Source organism: Corvus cornix, chromosome 6 (assembly GCF_000738735.6).
Source record: "Corvus cornix cornix isolate S_Up_H32 chromosome 6, ASM73873v5, whole genome shotgun sequence".
NCBI classification, from domain to species: Eukaryota; Metazoa; Chordata; class Aves; order Passeriformes; family Corvidae; genus Corvus; species Corvus cornix.
This window is the reverse complement of record NC_046336.1, coordinates 27,082,010-27,097,574: the sequence shown is the minus strand read 5'-3', so window position 1 is coordinate 27,097,574 and position 15,565 is coordinate 27,082,010. Positions and strand designations below refer to the sequence as shown.

General features: G+C 41.6%; 2 protein-coding genes across 6 annotated transcripts in view; one reads left to right on the top strand and one right to left on the bottom strand.

Moving 5' to 3' along the window:
* The window catches only part of GLUD1 (glutamate dehydrogenase 1), a 29,350-nt gene extending 20,724 nt beyond the window's left edge, over positions 1-8,626 (bottom strand). The window contains 2 exon segments of the mRNA XM_039553917.1: positions 8,109-8,417; positions 8,420-8,626. Coding sequence (XP_039409851.1) covers positions 8,109-8,417; positions 8,420-8,540 — 430 coding nt within the window. The 5' untranslated portion in view covers positions 8,541-8,626.
* A 245-nt stretch (positions 8,627-8,871) lies between these two features.
* Positions 8,872-15,565, top strand: part of SHLD2 (shieldin complex subunit 2) — a 29,811-nt gene continuing 23,117 nt past the window's right edge. For 4 of the 5 annotated variants that reach the window (XM_039554433.1, XM_019286626.3, XM_010400855.4 and 1 more), the window contains exon 1: positions 8,872-9,214. The gene's annotated coding sequence lies outside the window, so the exon portion shown is untranslated. Of the gene's footprint in view, positions 9,215-13,734; positions 15,554-15,565 lie in introns of those variants that run through there. The other variant, XM_010400854.4, reaches the window with a different exon arrangement.

Here is a 15,565-nt window from a genome sequence, read left to right as displayed (position 1 = left end):
ATAACAAAGACCTTGATTTCCAAGAAAACTGGTTATACATCCTACTAGATTTTACGTTGTAGAGATTTCAGTATGTTCTGTGATGTTCAGTGTGTTTATGATGCTTCCTTAGAAAACGTGGTGTACAGAACCACCAGCTTTTCTAGGATGACTACTGCCTTTCTCATACGCCTACAAAGCTATTTAGGGAAGGTAGTGTCACTATTTTCCGAGCTTCCAGTGCAGTGATCCTAAATGGTAGTACCTACGTATGCCCCCACCACTAACGAGCACGAGGTATTCAAACTCTCAAAAACTAAACAGTTGCCATAGCAACAGTTCAGTGCAAAACACTTGGTAAACTACTCCTCCCGCACTAAATATCTTTCAAATCTTAGTAAGTCTCTCAAGTTCCCCAGAACCTGGAACACATTTGCATCTCAGTCTAAATTATTAATATCTAACTGAGAGTTTTATCCTGCTTTGACTTTGGTGTTTTCTTCTGGTTGTGATGATCTTGTGGACTTTGGAACTAATTTGGGTCCTTTACAGATGACAATTCCTGTTAATATGGTGCATTTGTTCTGCTCACCTCTATTTGCAAAGTGCTTGCTCATCAAAGGAAGCCTTCCAGAGCAGCAGCTATCCTACACTACCCACACAGCACTCAGCAACACAGATGTCATGATCTCCTTTGGAAGTTTCTAGGACTGACCACAAGCATGTTAACCTTCCAATTAGCAACACTGGATTCTGCAGTAGCTCTGTGGGTTAGCAGCTTGCCTGACCCTGTGCAAAAGCTTGAGTGTAAGTCCACGGTCTGAAGGAGCTTCAGTATAGATGTTCACCTATGGATTCCGCAAAATCCATAAACCAGCACTTACTGCAGTGCCTTAGTTCCTCAATGTTTTAACTGTGGATTATGTATAATATTTTCATGTTTGGTAAGTAAGCAAGTGCAATTATGACTGTACTACTATCAAAGTAATCACTGACACCTAACTCAGTAGGGACAGATCATCCAAGCAATTCTTAGATTCTTTCAGAACACATACATTTTTCCAGATTCAGAAAAACAATCCAGCCTTCCCTAGAAGGAGAATGCTGAGCCTTATTTAACCATTGGGAAAGTGTGGTAAACAGCACAGTGACCAATTTGTAACTACTGAAGACAAGGAAATTCCAGATAAACCTAATAAAGCAAGATGAGTAATTCAGTACTGGAAAACAAGAACACCATACACCAATCAGCAACAAGAACTACTAATTCCTAAATTCAATTCACTAACTGCCAAGGGAGGAGATAAAAATATTTATCTCTTCCTATACAGCACTAGCCAGCTATAAAGCTGGGGCAGGACAGACATTCCCCTATAGAGACATCCTACCATGCTGCTTTAAGTACCAGTATGTATAAAATGACCACAAGGTACTCAGCCAGACAGAGTACTTCAGGATACCACTTATTGTATGTTTTTAATAAGCTGCACTTGAAACATGCAGAAACATATATGTTTATTTCAATCCATGCTGAGAAAAGCCAAGAATATTCTCTATTCAAAAATTATCTCTGGTGCATTCATAAGACTTAGTGTTTTAAGTATGAATACAGCAAATTTAGTACACTACCAGGCAAGCAAATCGTACATGAATTTACGCAGTTAGAACATGGCTATGAAATAAAGTCTCTCACCTATAGAACTACCTCAGCCCCACCTAAAGGATTAGGTCGCTCATTAAAGTGCACTCAAGACTGTAGCAACAAGGACAGAAACAGGGACATACAGTAAACTGCTTCCACACAGATATTATTACTATGTGCAGAGGGGGGTGTGTGCAGAGGGTGGAAATAACACACAAGTTGGCCCTGGCTGGTCCAAATGCCATAGGAGCTACAAAACAATAAGCCACCACAGTGCTGACATGAGGCAGGCAAATTCCATGCTCTTCTTAAGAGTCTAATTCCTGACAAGATGGAGCTGTTGCAATTCATGCAACAAAAAAGTGCTTGCTAGGATCACCCAGAGAACAGGAGGGAGACTATCACAGAGGAGATTCCTCTCCTCACCGCCCCCCAACACGTGTTTATGCAGAAAGCCCAATGCTGAGAGAAGTATGATCTCTCTATAAATAGACAAGGAGCCAACAGTGGCAAAACAACTATTTAAGATCAAGGACAAAGCTGGCTACTGCACCAATGGTATGAGCTGATTATATGAAAAAGCTTAGACTAAAAAGATTCACAGCCAAAAGAGCAAGGCATAGCCTCCTACAAGAGTACCAGAGGTAAAAACAAAAACCTGACACGGCTCACATCGCAATTAGCTTATCAAAAGACAGTAAAAGACAGGACACCCATTCCTTTATTTTTTTTAAATTTGCAATTTAAATGTATATCCACTGTTGCACTAATTGTAAAGTTAGATAAGCTACAATAAGAGAACAGAAACCTACAAAACTTGGTCAGAGGTTGGACTCAATCTTAGAGGTCTTTTCCAGTCTTAATGATTCTACGAAAATAAGGCAGTCGTATAAGCTTTAGCTATAACACTGCAAGTGTTATCACAATTAGGCTAATTACCTTTGTTTTGCCCCCATAAACCTCTCACACTCCTTTGGAGTTAGATCAGTTTCCAAGGTTTATTTCAGGTTACAGATGGCCCGTGTTATAGTTCCATCTGTTGCATGGTCCATAGAGTAAGACATTTCCATGTCTTACTCTGACAGACTCTTGGGTCAAAGACACAACCTCTTAACTTTCACCCATACATGGCTTTTAAAAAGCAAAGCCACTAATTCAACCCAAGATAAACAGCTCTGCTGAATTGAAGATACCTTATAGCACTACTCGTACTTACCATCTTAGAAAATGCATAAATAATGTTGAGACAGCACATGGGGTTGTACTGATCCAACTCCTGCCATGTACAGGTTTTATTTTGCAAGTAAGGTTTCTATCATCATGTATGTACACTATTTTAAACAAGATAATGTCTGCTACAGAGGGTGTTTTATGACTGGGCACTGAGATCAGTGACAACCTTAGACCTCTGCAATGGGAAAACTGCAGCAAGTGTGGCATGAATAAAAGTCACCTTATGCAGTAAGAAACTCATTAATATGAACTCTTGAGCCAAGTGAGAAGGATAAATCCTGACAGGCAGAATAAAAGCAGCTAAGACCAGACAACAGGAAAGCTGTGTAGTGCAGAACAGCTCCTTCCACTAACCAGCCAAGGCAGCACCACACAGGAAATCAGATTCATTCACCTCCAAGACAACTGAACAAATAAAGTAAGACTCATCTGTCTTTACATAAAAGAGTGAACTTTGAAGTAATGTTTGACAAAGCTTTTCAAAATTCCTCTGTAAGCAAAAGTTATACTAAATCTAGTCCAGAACTAAAGACTGTTTTAAAGCCTTTCTGAACTGAGGAAGCAGCCGAGACTTGGTTACAACAATCTGGGTAAGTACAAACACAAGTTAGGCTGTTTCCAGCTCTGATTCACTTGGTTTCATTTATAACAGACCTGTTCAACAGCTGGTTAACACGGAAAGGCTTGAAAAAGTTTTAAAACCATTTAACAGCACTATTCCCATAGTAAATGCCGCCTAACAAACATGGAATCACTTCCATACTACTAAGCAGGTAAGAATTCAGTAAGTTTATTTTGTTTTCTGAAAGTGACCAATTAACGATAAATAGCCATCAGCAACCACATAAAAAGCAGCTTAACCAGTTATACACCTTTCACAGAACCTGATGAAATTATCTAGAAAGGTTTATTATGTTAAGTAAGAACTGCCAGAGTACTTTCCAACAAAGTCATCTGTATTCAGACATCTCATTTCCTGTATCGTATTTGGTTTGTTTTACTTCTTTAGGCAGCTGTCAGTGCAGTGAACAAGAACAGCTGTGGTTTCCTGTTAGTGCTGACCACTGGCATGCAAGTCACCACATCAGCAAAGGAAAGAGTGATGTGACCCACAGCATTACTTAAGCTACCAGGCAGCATCAGTCCAGTTGCATAAATACTACGTTTGGAGAGCAAGCAACCTGAGCTCCAACACACAAGAAAACTGCTTATTCCACATTCTCAATGGGATGAGGAGGCATCTAAATGATTTTTCCTTTTTAGCAAACACTTACATTGTAGAAAATGGAGTCCTTAAAACCTCGATTTGCATGCTGGACATACTGCAAGACCTACCACGTAAATGGGGATATTCATGACTGTTCTGTAAAGATTCCTAAAGTACAGCAGAGAAGCACCACTAAGAAAAAGAATCACCACCTTCTCAATTTGCAAAGGTTTGCAACTCCCTAAGCAGAATTAAGGATTAACTTCTACAACAATTAGGTAAGCACTACAAGATCCTACAAGAAGTGTTATTTCTGGGTTCTCTCAATAAGGTGGAAAATCCCCAAAAGTTGTAAACTGAAAAGAAAGCATGTTTCAGTACCTCATGCTTCTTTTCCAGAAAAGCACTTTTCTTCACCCAATGAAGAATCACCTGCACTACCATGTAGTGACAGCTATGTCCAACACAACCAAGCTGACTTGTGTTCTTACATGTGCTTTGGGGGGAGAGAGGAAAGTAGGACAAGCCTTTAAATAACCTCCTATTTTTATTAACAATGCTTTTGATTGTTAGAACTAGGGTATTAAGAGCATTGTACTTCTTGAATAGAAATATCACAGTCGAGTTTCCCACCAAGATGTAGAAGTTTGCCTATATACAAAAAATGTAAGACTGATCCTGGATTTGCCCTCATGCAGCTGCATCAGGCCACAGCCATCCATCCACTCAAGACCTGTATTTTCAAAGCAGTCCTCTCACCGCATTCACCCTGCTGAGGTATTTTTACTCTGCAGGCAAAAGAGAAGGCAGCACAGAAGAGGTACAGAAGTACTAGTCAAGGAACTGCTGGTTTGTACCAGCAGGTATCATTTGCATGCACGTGTGAGATTTATAAAGGTAAACCTTGCATTTAGAGTCTCACAGTTTCCAGATTTGGGCTGGACCACTAAACAGGGATTGAGGATTCTCCAGAAGAGAATGAGCAAGCAAAGAATTTGAAGATATCTCTGACAGAAGGAACATCATCTAAATGTTATACTGTTAACTACAAACATTTAGTAGAAATAAGAAGGTGCCACTAAAGTGTAAATAATTAAAATGTTTATTTAGACTCTCTTTCAGTAATTCAGCTGCCTCCACGTTTAGGGCATTTCAATCAAGATTTTAAAATTTGATTTACAGTACAAATTCTTCATTAGTTCATGGTTAAATCTGTAAATGCCCTTATAAACAGAAAGGCATACAGAAGTAACACACAATTGCTAATGTACTATTATGGTATGAATGTACTGAAAAGAATTAGAAACAGTTGAAGGAGGACAGCCTTTAAAAGACCTAAAAACTTTTATACTCCTACATTTCATACTTGAATCTTAAAGTGTACTTTGACCATTTGTCTAATCTGCATACAGAACAGTATTTAATATTCTCTAAACAGCATCTCTTATCCTTCAGTTTATGTAAACCTCAAGAAATGTAAGAGATGAGCTTTTAAAGCACAATGCTCCTTGAAAGAATGACAGACATGACAAAGCATCCCTACTTGCTAGCAATCACCTAGCAGTAACTAAACACCATTTCTTTCTTAGTACCAAATATACACACACACTCCCAAAAAAAAAAAATGCAGAATGGGTAACCCTGTTTTACTAAATTTTACTTTTCAGGAAGTGCAAAGTTAAAGGTCACAGTTCTGCATGTGAAAAGATTTGGAAGCTGTGTTCTTCCTAATGTCTTTGCAAGCCTTCCACTTGTCAACTCACCCCTTCTTCTAAAAGGTGGGCTTATGTCCCTTGCTGCTTCTAGAAGGTGTGAATTACTTGCATTGGACTCTGGGGTCCACAGTGTGTGGGACACTCACTTCAGCAAGTTTCCCTATTTCATACTGTTACATGGAATTCAGAGTTGTATTTCATTGGACTTTGTGCTTTTATCCCTGTGGGATTGTACTAAGATTCTAGTTTTAAAATCTCTTTTACACAAAAGCTCAAGTTGTTGGTGCATTTTGGGTGGATCAAATGTACTATAAATGCAGAAATATCTTTACCACTCCTTTGCCATTAAAGTAGAAATGTTCTACTTCCTCACACCTTTTTCATAGCAGGTTTCAAGCAATTAATCTACTCTTACCATGCATCCCATTTAAATTTACTGCAAATCCAGATCTGTCATCTGATAGCGAGCAAATTCTTAGAGAGCATTAGAAGGTGAAATGCATTAATGATCTCTGTGCTGAAGAATGGAAAGGAAATATCATTTGCAATTTCTTCCCTAAATCCAGAGGGGGTGAGGAGCAGCACATGAAGAAAGGGACAAACTACTGAGACCTCCTACTTTCTTCAGCTGTCATTTTCAATTGTCTTAGAATCTGCAGTTGTAGCTTTCTATAAGTGCTCCAGTGTTTGCTTCAGTGTGAGTGCAGACAGGCATAACAAATGCCACCAAAAATCAAGAAATTCTGGTGAGGATTTAGAAATATAAGTATCCGAACAGAAGGTGTCCAATCACCCAGTTGGTGGGTTTTGTTCATGTACAGTGCATCTTATAATTATTTGTTGTGTAAACATTAGTTCCTTCACTTGTGAGAAATACTAATGTGAAATATTAGAAGCTATCATATTTAATGCTATTTTATTACTTCATTTGTCACTGGACTGCATTTTGTTATGCAAGGAGGATCTTAAGAGTAACACAGGCTGTACAGCAAACAGTAAGCAGCAGCAAAGAGTAACTTAACTGGAGCACTGATACAACAGCGGTGTGATAGTCACCAGTATTTTAAAAGAAATTACAGCAATGGCATAGAATAGTAGCTTTACTCAGAGTAAACTTCAGCCACACCCAACTTCAGCTACAGCTAAGTCTGATGCTAACTCTTGCTTCAAGTAAACAACCAAAAGCTGAGTTAGCCTCTTTTGGGTAAGAATTTAGCATGTCACAGGACACTCAATACATATTTGATTTTGGAATGTCAGGAATCACATTAACAGGACAGACTATTTGTGCTGCAGAGAGAAATCCTTATGTCATATATATACAACAGCTGAACTGATTGTTACAAATACATTTACCTAAGAACACCCTTCCTAATCTAGTCTTGAAGTCAGAGGACCTCATTTATAAGAAATCGCTTGCTTTCTGTAACCATCATTATTTACCATAAAGCTGGTTTACTCTGAAAAAAATGTGTTTACAGACTACAGAAGCTCTGGTTTGAGTCACACACCTGAAATGGTTTCCAATATTTAAATGTCCATAAAGATCAGAGCTCTTGAGTAAGTTATGCTGAAAGACATCTGTATTTGTTTTTCAAGGAAATGCCATCTATCCCAGACTAAAAAGGGGTCTGATTCCTCTGAGATCACGGCCAATCCCACGAGAGCCCAGCTCTGCTCAGCTCCAGTGGGAATCACCCTCTCGGTGCCTTGGCACGTCGTTGGGCTCACCTATGCTGAGCTAGCTACTTCTAGAAAAATCACTTTTGTCTTCCTATGTATCCAGCCGGTAACAGTTAACTTGTTATTAACACTTGTTATTTTTCTGTACGGATATTTTCTGTGTGAGCATTAGGGTTTCGCGAACACAGCAGGCTGAGTGTAAAGGGACAGTGGCTCCTCCAGCTCTCGACTGGAGCACGCACTTCTAGCATGGTGCTCCCACGTTTCCCTACAAACACTATCTGGTCTGAGTCACACCGAGTTAAAATTAGGCGGGGGCTCGCCTCGCCGTTCCTAGGGCCAGACTGGCGGTGGGTGCGGCGAAGGCCCGACCGGCAGCCGTGACAGCCGGCACCGGGGCTGGCCCGGGGATCACCCGCGGGGCCGGGACAGCGGAGCGCTGAAGGGCTGCGGAGGAACCGCCCTGCGCCTGCCTTGCCCTCGGGTATCGGATACCGCGGGTGGCAGAGGGAAGCAGCCGCCTACCCTCGCTGGCCGGGCGGGCAGCGGGCGCGGCGGGACAGGGCCGGCAGGGCAGGGGCGGCTGGCCGGAGCACGGCGGGGCGGGGCGGCCCTCCGCGGGCCCGGGGAGCTCCGCGGCGGGTCTCACCTCCCTTGCAGGGCGTGCGGTGCTGGCTGTGCTGCGCCCGGTAGCCCTCGATCACTTCCCACTCGCCGTTGTCGCGCTTGATGGGGAAGGAGACGCTGAGCACATGGTTGCAGGGCTTGATGATGCGGAGGATGCCGCGGACGCGGTGGCGCCGCTCCTCCATGCTCTCGCGGGTGCGCAGCCCCTCCACTAGCTTGTCCTCCACGATGCTGGCGCCGCGATCGAAGAACCCCTCCACCATCTTGAAGAAGTTGGGGTCGTCCTCCTTCTTCGCCGCCTCGCAGTAGTGCCGCCGCGGGCACCGGCCCCGCCCCATGCCGCCGCCGCCACCACTGCCCCCCCGGCCGCTGCCGGCCCGCCCGGCTCCGCGCCCGCCAGCACGGAGCCGGCAGCCAGGCGGGACGCCAGCAGCTCCCCCAAATAGCGGTACATGGCGGCGGCCGCCAGAAGCGAGGATCGGAGCGGCGCTGCCGCTGTCACAGAAGGCGCCGGGCGCCGCCGCCGCCGCCTTTAAACCCGGGCTGCAGGAGGGGCGGCGCGGGCCCGCGGGGCGCGGGGGGCGGGAGCTCTCCGCGCCTCCTGAGCGCGCCTGCGCCCCGCGCCCCACACCACCCCCGGCGGGATTCGCGGACGGGGAGGGGGCGCGGCGGACGGGGCGGGGTCGGGCTGGGCCGAGCCTGCGCAGTGCGGGCCCGCCGCACCGCCCCTTCCCTTTCCCATTCTCCTTCCCGTTCCCCTTCCCCTTCCCGTTCGTGAGGCCGGGCCCGCTGCCCGCCCCGCCGTGAGTGCGGCCTGTGCCACAGGGCCGGGCCCGGCCGCGCGGCCCCGCGCTGGCTGGGTGCGCTGCGGCCCGTGAAGAACCCGGGGCAAGTAGCCTTCATATGCCGCCCTTCAGCCGCGTGATAAACGAGGCGTCTCTTAGCGCAAGTACAGTGCAGTGAGGGCGTGCTCACACACGCAGTGTTTAGCACTCACAGGGAAAGGAGCCTGTTGGGAGAGCTCAGCTTTTCCATGTGTGTTGAAGTGACTGCCCTGCCGAGAGGGGACAGAGGCTTCGAGTAAAGTTGTTAACATAGCTGCTTTCATAGAACCGTGGAATCACTGAGGTTGGAAAAGACCTTGACATTTATCTGCCCTGTCTACTCTGCTGTTTTTCCTCTTGCTGGGTCTTGGTCCACTCAACTCCATGTTTTTTATGCAGCTCAGGCATCTGACTACATCTCTAAGAATATTGCTTTAAACTGTGTAAGATCTGCTTTCAGAGCATGGGAGAGATTGTCTTGTACTATTGGACCAGGTTCATTTCAGAATAATTAAGTGGCTTGTTCATCTTCTGTCAGTTTGGGCTGCTAATTGAAAAATATAGTGGGTTTTTTTTGTTATAGGCTTGTGGGAGACCAATGCCCTTAAGCCAGAAATATCCAGGAAGTTGCTTTATCGCTATGGAAATCTTTCTAACCACTATGGGCATCCAAGAGCTGTGCTACAAGACTTGTGGGAAAGTAATTTAACTTCTCTGTGTATTTGTCAGTAGGGAGATTAGTCACAGATTCTTTAACTCCCATAAACTCTTCAGGCAACTGATTCTCAGTTTTTATTTTGATTTAATGTTGCTTTCTGTCCTAAGATTCTGAAGACATTCTCTTAAGGACCACTAATAAGGCTGGTTTTTATCTGTAATGAGGATGGCTTATAACTGTAGTCTGAGAACAAAGATCCTTGATAGTGATATGGAAAAAAAAAAAGCAAGAAAGGAGCTGGTTCTTAGGCCAGTCTGTTCTTTGGATGTTGACACAGAGCTTCAGAAACAAGCTTACTGATTTGGTTTTCTGTCCATACTCTAGGTGGTTTATGGAAAATTTCTATTTTGGTGTTAATTGTCAGTTCACAGAACTGTAGTGTTCTCAGTGGTTGAATTAGCCTTGAGCTACTACTTGATTTGTCATCTGCAGGTTCTCATTAGCTAGAGCTCAATTTCTGTACAAGTTCTTAAATTTTGTAAATGCGTAGGAAAGAAGGTGGTGAGAGGTATTGTGGCAATTAGTCCTTATCAGGTAATTATTTCCACCTTTTTCTGTAGGTTAGAGTACTGTTTCACAAACACAAAGGCTAAATAAGGAATGTCATTAGCCAGTTAGCTCAGTCATGTAGACTCAGATTTAAGGTTAATGTGCTTAGCTCCTGTCCTGCTTTCAGCTGTGTTCTCTCTGATTTATGAGCACACTTAATTATCAGCTGCTTGCAGTGTCAGGCTATGTTTGTAGCACATGTTTGTGGATGTCTTTGAGACTGAGCCTGGGACATGACAATGTGAGAACCACGTGGATCTCTCCAGGGGCTCAGTCACACAGTTGTATTCGAAGTAATGGCAGTACCATACCTACCCTCCCTTCTAAACAAGACTGGATTTCAACAAAATATTCAACAAGCTGCATGTTGAATGCTGAGAAAAACTAAATCAGTGTGTTAAATTTCTTAGTCTTTAAATATTGTAACAGAGAAGATAACTAGGGAGTTTTATTTTGCATGTGTACAGTTTACAGGCAGTTTATCAAACTCAGCAGGTCTGTACCATATTTCTATTTGATTCAAGTCCCTTCTGGAGGCAAGAATAATGACCCTATCTGTGTCCCCCATTCCAGTATTCTTATATGCTAAGCAGTGAGCAGTTGAATCAAAATCAGTTTGCCAGAGGAAATTAAAAATGTCATGCTTTAGAATGAGTTCTAGCAGGCATGAAAGTGGAAATTGCAATAATAAAAGAGGAACTGTTTCTTCTTTACTCTCATGTAGCATGTGGGCTGCCATCAGAAGATTCACATTTGAGTAGGGTCAGTGAAAAAAAGTCATTTGGGTGGATTAAAAGATAACTTTTTGTCTTCACAACCAGAAGTTTCACTAACTTCATTAATTTCATGCCAAGTGTTGGTCTTAGGGCTGCATCTGAAGAGAGAGCTGTATAGAGAGAACTCAATACCTGTGTGGTAGGGGCTGTATGATTCATGGTCTTTGCAGCAAGGTCATTTTCAACTGTGTGTACATGATAGGTATCAGTTTCTATTTAAAATCTGTGAAGTATAACTGAGAGAGACAAACAACTTGATTTAATTTCCTAAGTTGCTTCTAAAACATATATAAATTTTAACAGATCATTTTTATTATAGACAAGAGCTCTAATAAACACTGTATTGTGCCTTCCTAAAGCAATCTACTGTTTTAAGGTATATATTATCAATTTCATAGCAATTGGAATGATTTTCTATGTATCAGATTTTAAAGTTTTATTGAAAAAAGGGATCTAAGACAATCAAATACTTCTTGCTTTAATCCATTATATTTTTTGAAGTACTAGCTATTTGGGAATATGTAGATGATTAGGGTAATCTTTTTCCTATGTCTTAACATCGTTAATAGTGGTATCATAAATGGAAGACATGCTTGTATTGAAATTAAGGGATAGTTTAGGTCCAGCTTAGTGTTACCTCTCAAAGTTTGTCAATTTGGCTAAAACATTCCCAAGGTGTTCTGATGCTGAATCCCCTCAGAAACTAGGATAGCCATTCCCAGCTTGCATCCTGGTCTTGTAACCAGCTCACCAAAGCAGATGAGAACGAGCAGAGAAGCTGCAAATCAGGGATCCTCCCAGGGCTCTGGATAACTCTGCCCTTGTCTGACTGAGCCCTTCAAATCCGGGGTAACCCTGGGGTTGCCTCCAGTGCAGAGTCTGAGCATCCATTAGACAGCACACTCAGGAGGAAAGCTGATGTGTACAGAGCACCAGTTCCTTTCTGTGGTGAGCTGTCTTCTGGGAAGACAATTGCTTTTGAATTAATCCGCAAATGGAATTACAGTTGTTTCAGCAAATTTCATTTTAAGCTGTGAGCCACACCACGTGAAGCACTTGACAGTTCTTACTTACCCTTTGCATAAAGAATGATGGAGATAAATTCCAAATAAAAATTGAAGCAAGTTGTTTGCCTTTGAATTGCCTATATGGGCATCTATGTTTCCCTTCCTCATTTCACCAGAAATTGCAAAAAAATGCTCATTTTTCTTGGACTTAAGTATTATGCTGTACTGCTTTATGTAGACCTTGGTAGTGTAACTAAATAAGTGAGAGCTGGGGTTATTTTCTTACCCCAAACTGCTGCAGAAACTGTTCAGCCTCTGAGTCAACAGATCTCTGGACAGTTGGATAATAGTTTCTGGGTGACTAGGAGGATATGAATCTGACAGGAATGTTAAGTGTAATACTGTTCACACACCTCTTGGCTGCAATCCTGTGTGTTTGTGTTAAATGGAGACTGCACGTGAGCAGCAAGTGTGCAGGACTTCTGAGAAATCCTCCTGTATGGGAGCTGCCTGCATATTGTGGGATACTGTACCAAAATAGTACCAAATAGCAATCTAATTATTTTCCATATGTTTAGCTTGAGATATTATTGAGTTTTATAGGGTTTATTTTCTGCCTTCCCAATGGTTTGAAGTAAAATCTTCATGTATAATTGGTTTTGGCATGGGATGTGGAAATAGAGATGGCAGTTTCTTTATCTGCAGGAAAATGTACCAGCATTCAGTCTTCGGAGTAATGGGAGGTAATGTTGATACAGCATTTGCTCTTTTAAAGATGTATTTTTTAATAAAACAAAGACACTACAGACTAAAGAATCTAAGGAATAATTAATGTAATCTGAACTTAATTTTAATTCCAAATTTGTGAATAAATTTTGGTACTCTAAGGGCCATATTTCTTGATTATATTCTTCCCTTTTTATACCAAGCCTGTAGATGATGTAACAGGAATGAACCAGGATGTGTGGAACAGTTGTCTGCCTTCAGTGTTGCTGGAGGGCTGTCCCTGTTACGATGCTGTCACAGGCAGGACACGAATGAGGTGCATCCCAGAAGATTCCCTTACTTTGTGGCTGTCTATATGAGCACTTTTACCAAATGAACACTTGACTAGAAATCTTCATTTCAGTCATCTGTTTACAACCAGTTAGAGACCAAAGCTTATTAAAAACCTTTCTACTGATAGCATAAGATATCAATACTGAGATCTATTGGTTTAGAGACCTTTCTCTATAAATAACTTTGGCTGTGTTGAGCCATAGCAGATCTAGAGAGCTGACTTGCAAGTTTTCTTCATTTACTCCTTTTGCCTTGATAAAAAAGAACATGAATTTGCTGTTTTTCCAGGCAGGCTGCAGAAGTTAATTTGCACATACTGCAAATTTCAGGTGTGCTTTCTGCAATATTGCAAAATTGAAGAAGAGGTATTCAGATTATGAGATAAAGACTTTAAACCTTTCAATACTTTGTCTTGTTAATGAGATGCTTAGGTACCTGTGGTCTGATTATTTAATGGTTTTATGTATTACTTTGCATTAAATTGAGATTTTTCCTGCTTGCTAAGTTCAAGGAATAAGCTGCTATTGTTTTTTTCATCTGTAAATAGTAATGGTTTTGCTTGTCTATAGCACTATAAAAGTAGGGAGTGAAATTCATAATTGTGCAAGTGGGAAGTTCTAGGTTTAGCCTAGTAGGGACTAGGCTGAGGTGAGTCTTGTTTTTTTTACTTGGGGCATTGCTACAAAAATAATTTTTTTTTTTTTTTTTACTTTTCCAGGGCTTCTGCAACAAGATCTCATTCTTATTTCAAAATTCTAGCAATTGAACTATTAGCCCATTGTTTAGAATGTGAATTTGACAGGGATTCCTAATTCTTAAGTGAAAAGTATTTGGAAAAACCCTCAATAAGTGGTTCAGAGCAGTTTTCTGAGCTTTTAACTTGTTAATAACTCTGCTGCAGAAATCAAAATATTGAATAAATTCTGGTAGCTACCTCATGAGTAAATATACTTAATTGCCATGAAAAGTGGTGGTGCTTACGTTTATTAGCTTTAAAGACCTTCTGTCTCCATCTGTTTGTATAGTTGCTGTGCATGATGACTGATGTTGCCAGCTGGTTGCTTCAGCTCTGTGACAGAGCAGATATAAAAAGCTCTTCATGTATACAGGAGCTGATGCCCCCATCTCTTGGTCAGGCAGTCTATAGATAGATAGTCTATAGAATTCTCAGTGCCATGTTTCAGTACTGTTACTATCAATATATTGCTAATGAGTATTGCCAGATAATCTAACTGATAAATATTAAATATGCTTTTTAATAACACTTATAGGAAGAAGTGTCATGCCACTTCTGGTTATCAGATGGGTAGGACAAAAAGTAACTCCCTCTGGAGCCTGCAGGTCTGACCCAAAGCTTTCTGAAGTCAGTAACAAATTAATCTGCTGTGACCTTTCCCTCAACGTGGCCCTTCATGATATAGGCTTTTGTGGGTCAGTGTGAAGGCTTTTCCTTTCTCAGTTCCTGTATCAGTGAGAATTTGTGTAAGTAGCTGGTTTGTGTAATAATCTTTAGCTTTTGATTGGTATTTCCTAATTTCTAATTTAAAAGACAAAAGAGGGCCTGATATAGTTACCCAATCCTGAAATATTTGGGATTCTCATCTCTCTGTTAAATGTGTTTGAAATTAGCTGATGAAAAAGCTAGTTGGGAAAGCTGACAGATATACAGGCATAAAAACTTCCCCAGATGCCCTGTGAGCATGCCACCTTTGTTCTCTTAAATAAGGTTAGGAAGGAAAGAAAGTACTTCTGTCAGTTTATTTCCTGGAAATTATGTTTAGAAAATTGCTGTCTACTTCAGTGAGCATAGCAAATAACAGATAGTAGAAAGTGGTTTGCCAGGAGTGAAATAAGAATTGTTTGAAAGTAACATTTACAATTGAAATGGATGGTTTTTGCAACTCCTGGTGTCCTTGGCTGTCTGGCTGAAAATTATACCCAAGAACTTTCCAGCCTGGAATCACAGCATCAGAGGCTGCAAACCGGTTTTTTCTTGGTTTAATACTCAATTGACAATCAGAAGTTGTTGACATAAACGTAGTGTGTATTGTTTAAATAACAAACATTGAAGCTCTTATGAACTAGAGAATACTAGTCTCCTGTAGTGCTTTTGTTTGCCCTCTATTAGCAAAACCAACTTTAACCTTTTTTACTTTGGAAGACTGCTTATGGAAATCAAAATTGTTAAAATATGTTTGAATGTTTAAATCTTCTGTGAAATATGTTGGTGGGTGAAGCCCCGATACAAAGCATTAAGAATTGCCATTCAAGTTTGTTGGTACAATTGAAATTGGTGTTGTTTATCAGAAAAGTCCAGGGATACATTGGCTGGTATTTTTCAACACATTATGGATTTCCTGGGGGGAAAAAAAAATCGCTGGTTATGCTGGATGTAAAGATGTATATGTGATATCTTTTCTTGGTCATCTTTCACAGACCTCAAGATTGTTCATGGTGCCCTCTGGATGTAGAGATCCAGCACAAAATCACTGTTGTATAGCTCATCCCAGAGGAATCTCAGAATGTGACAATAGGTCAGAAAAAGA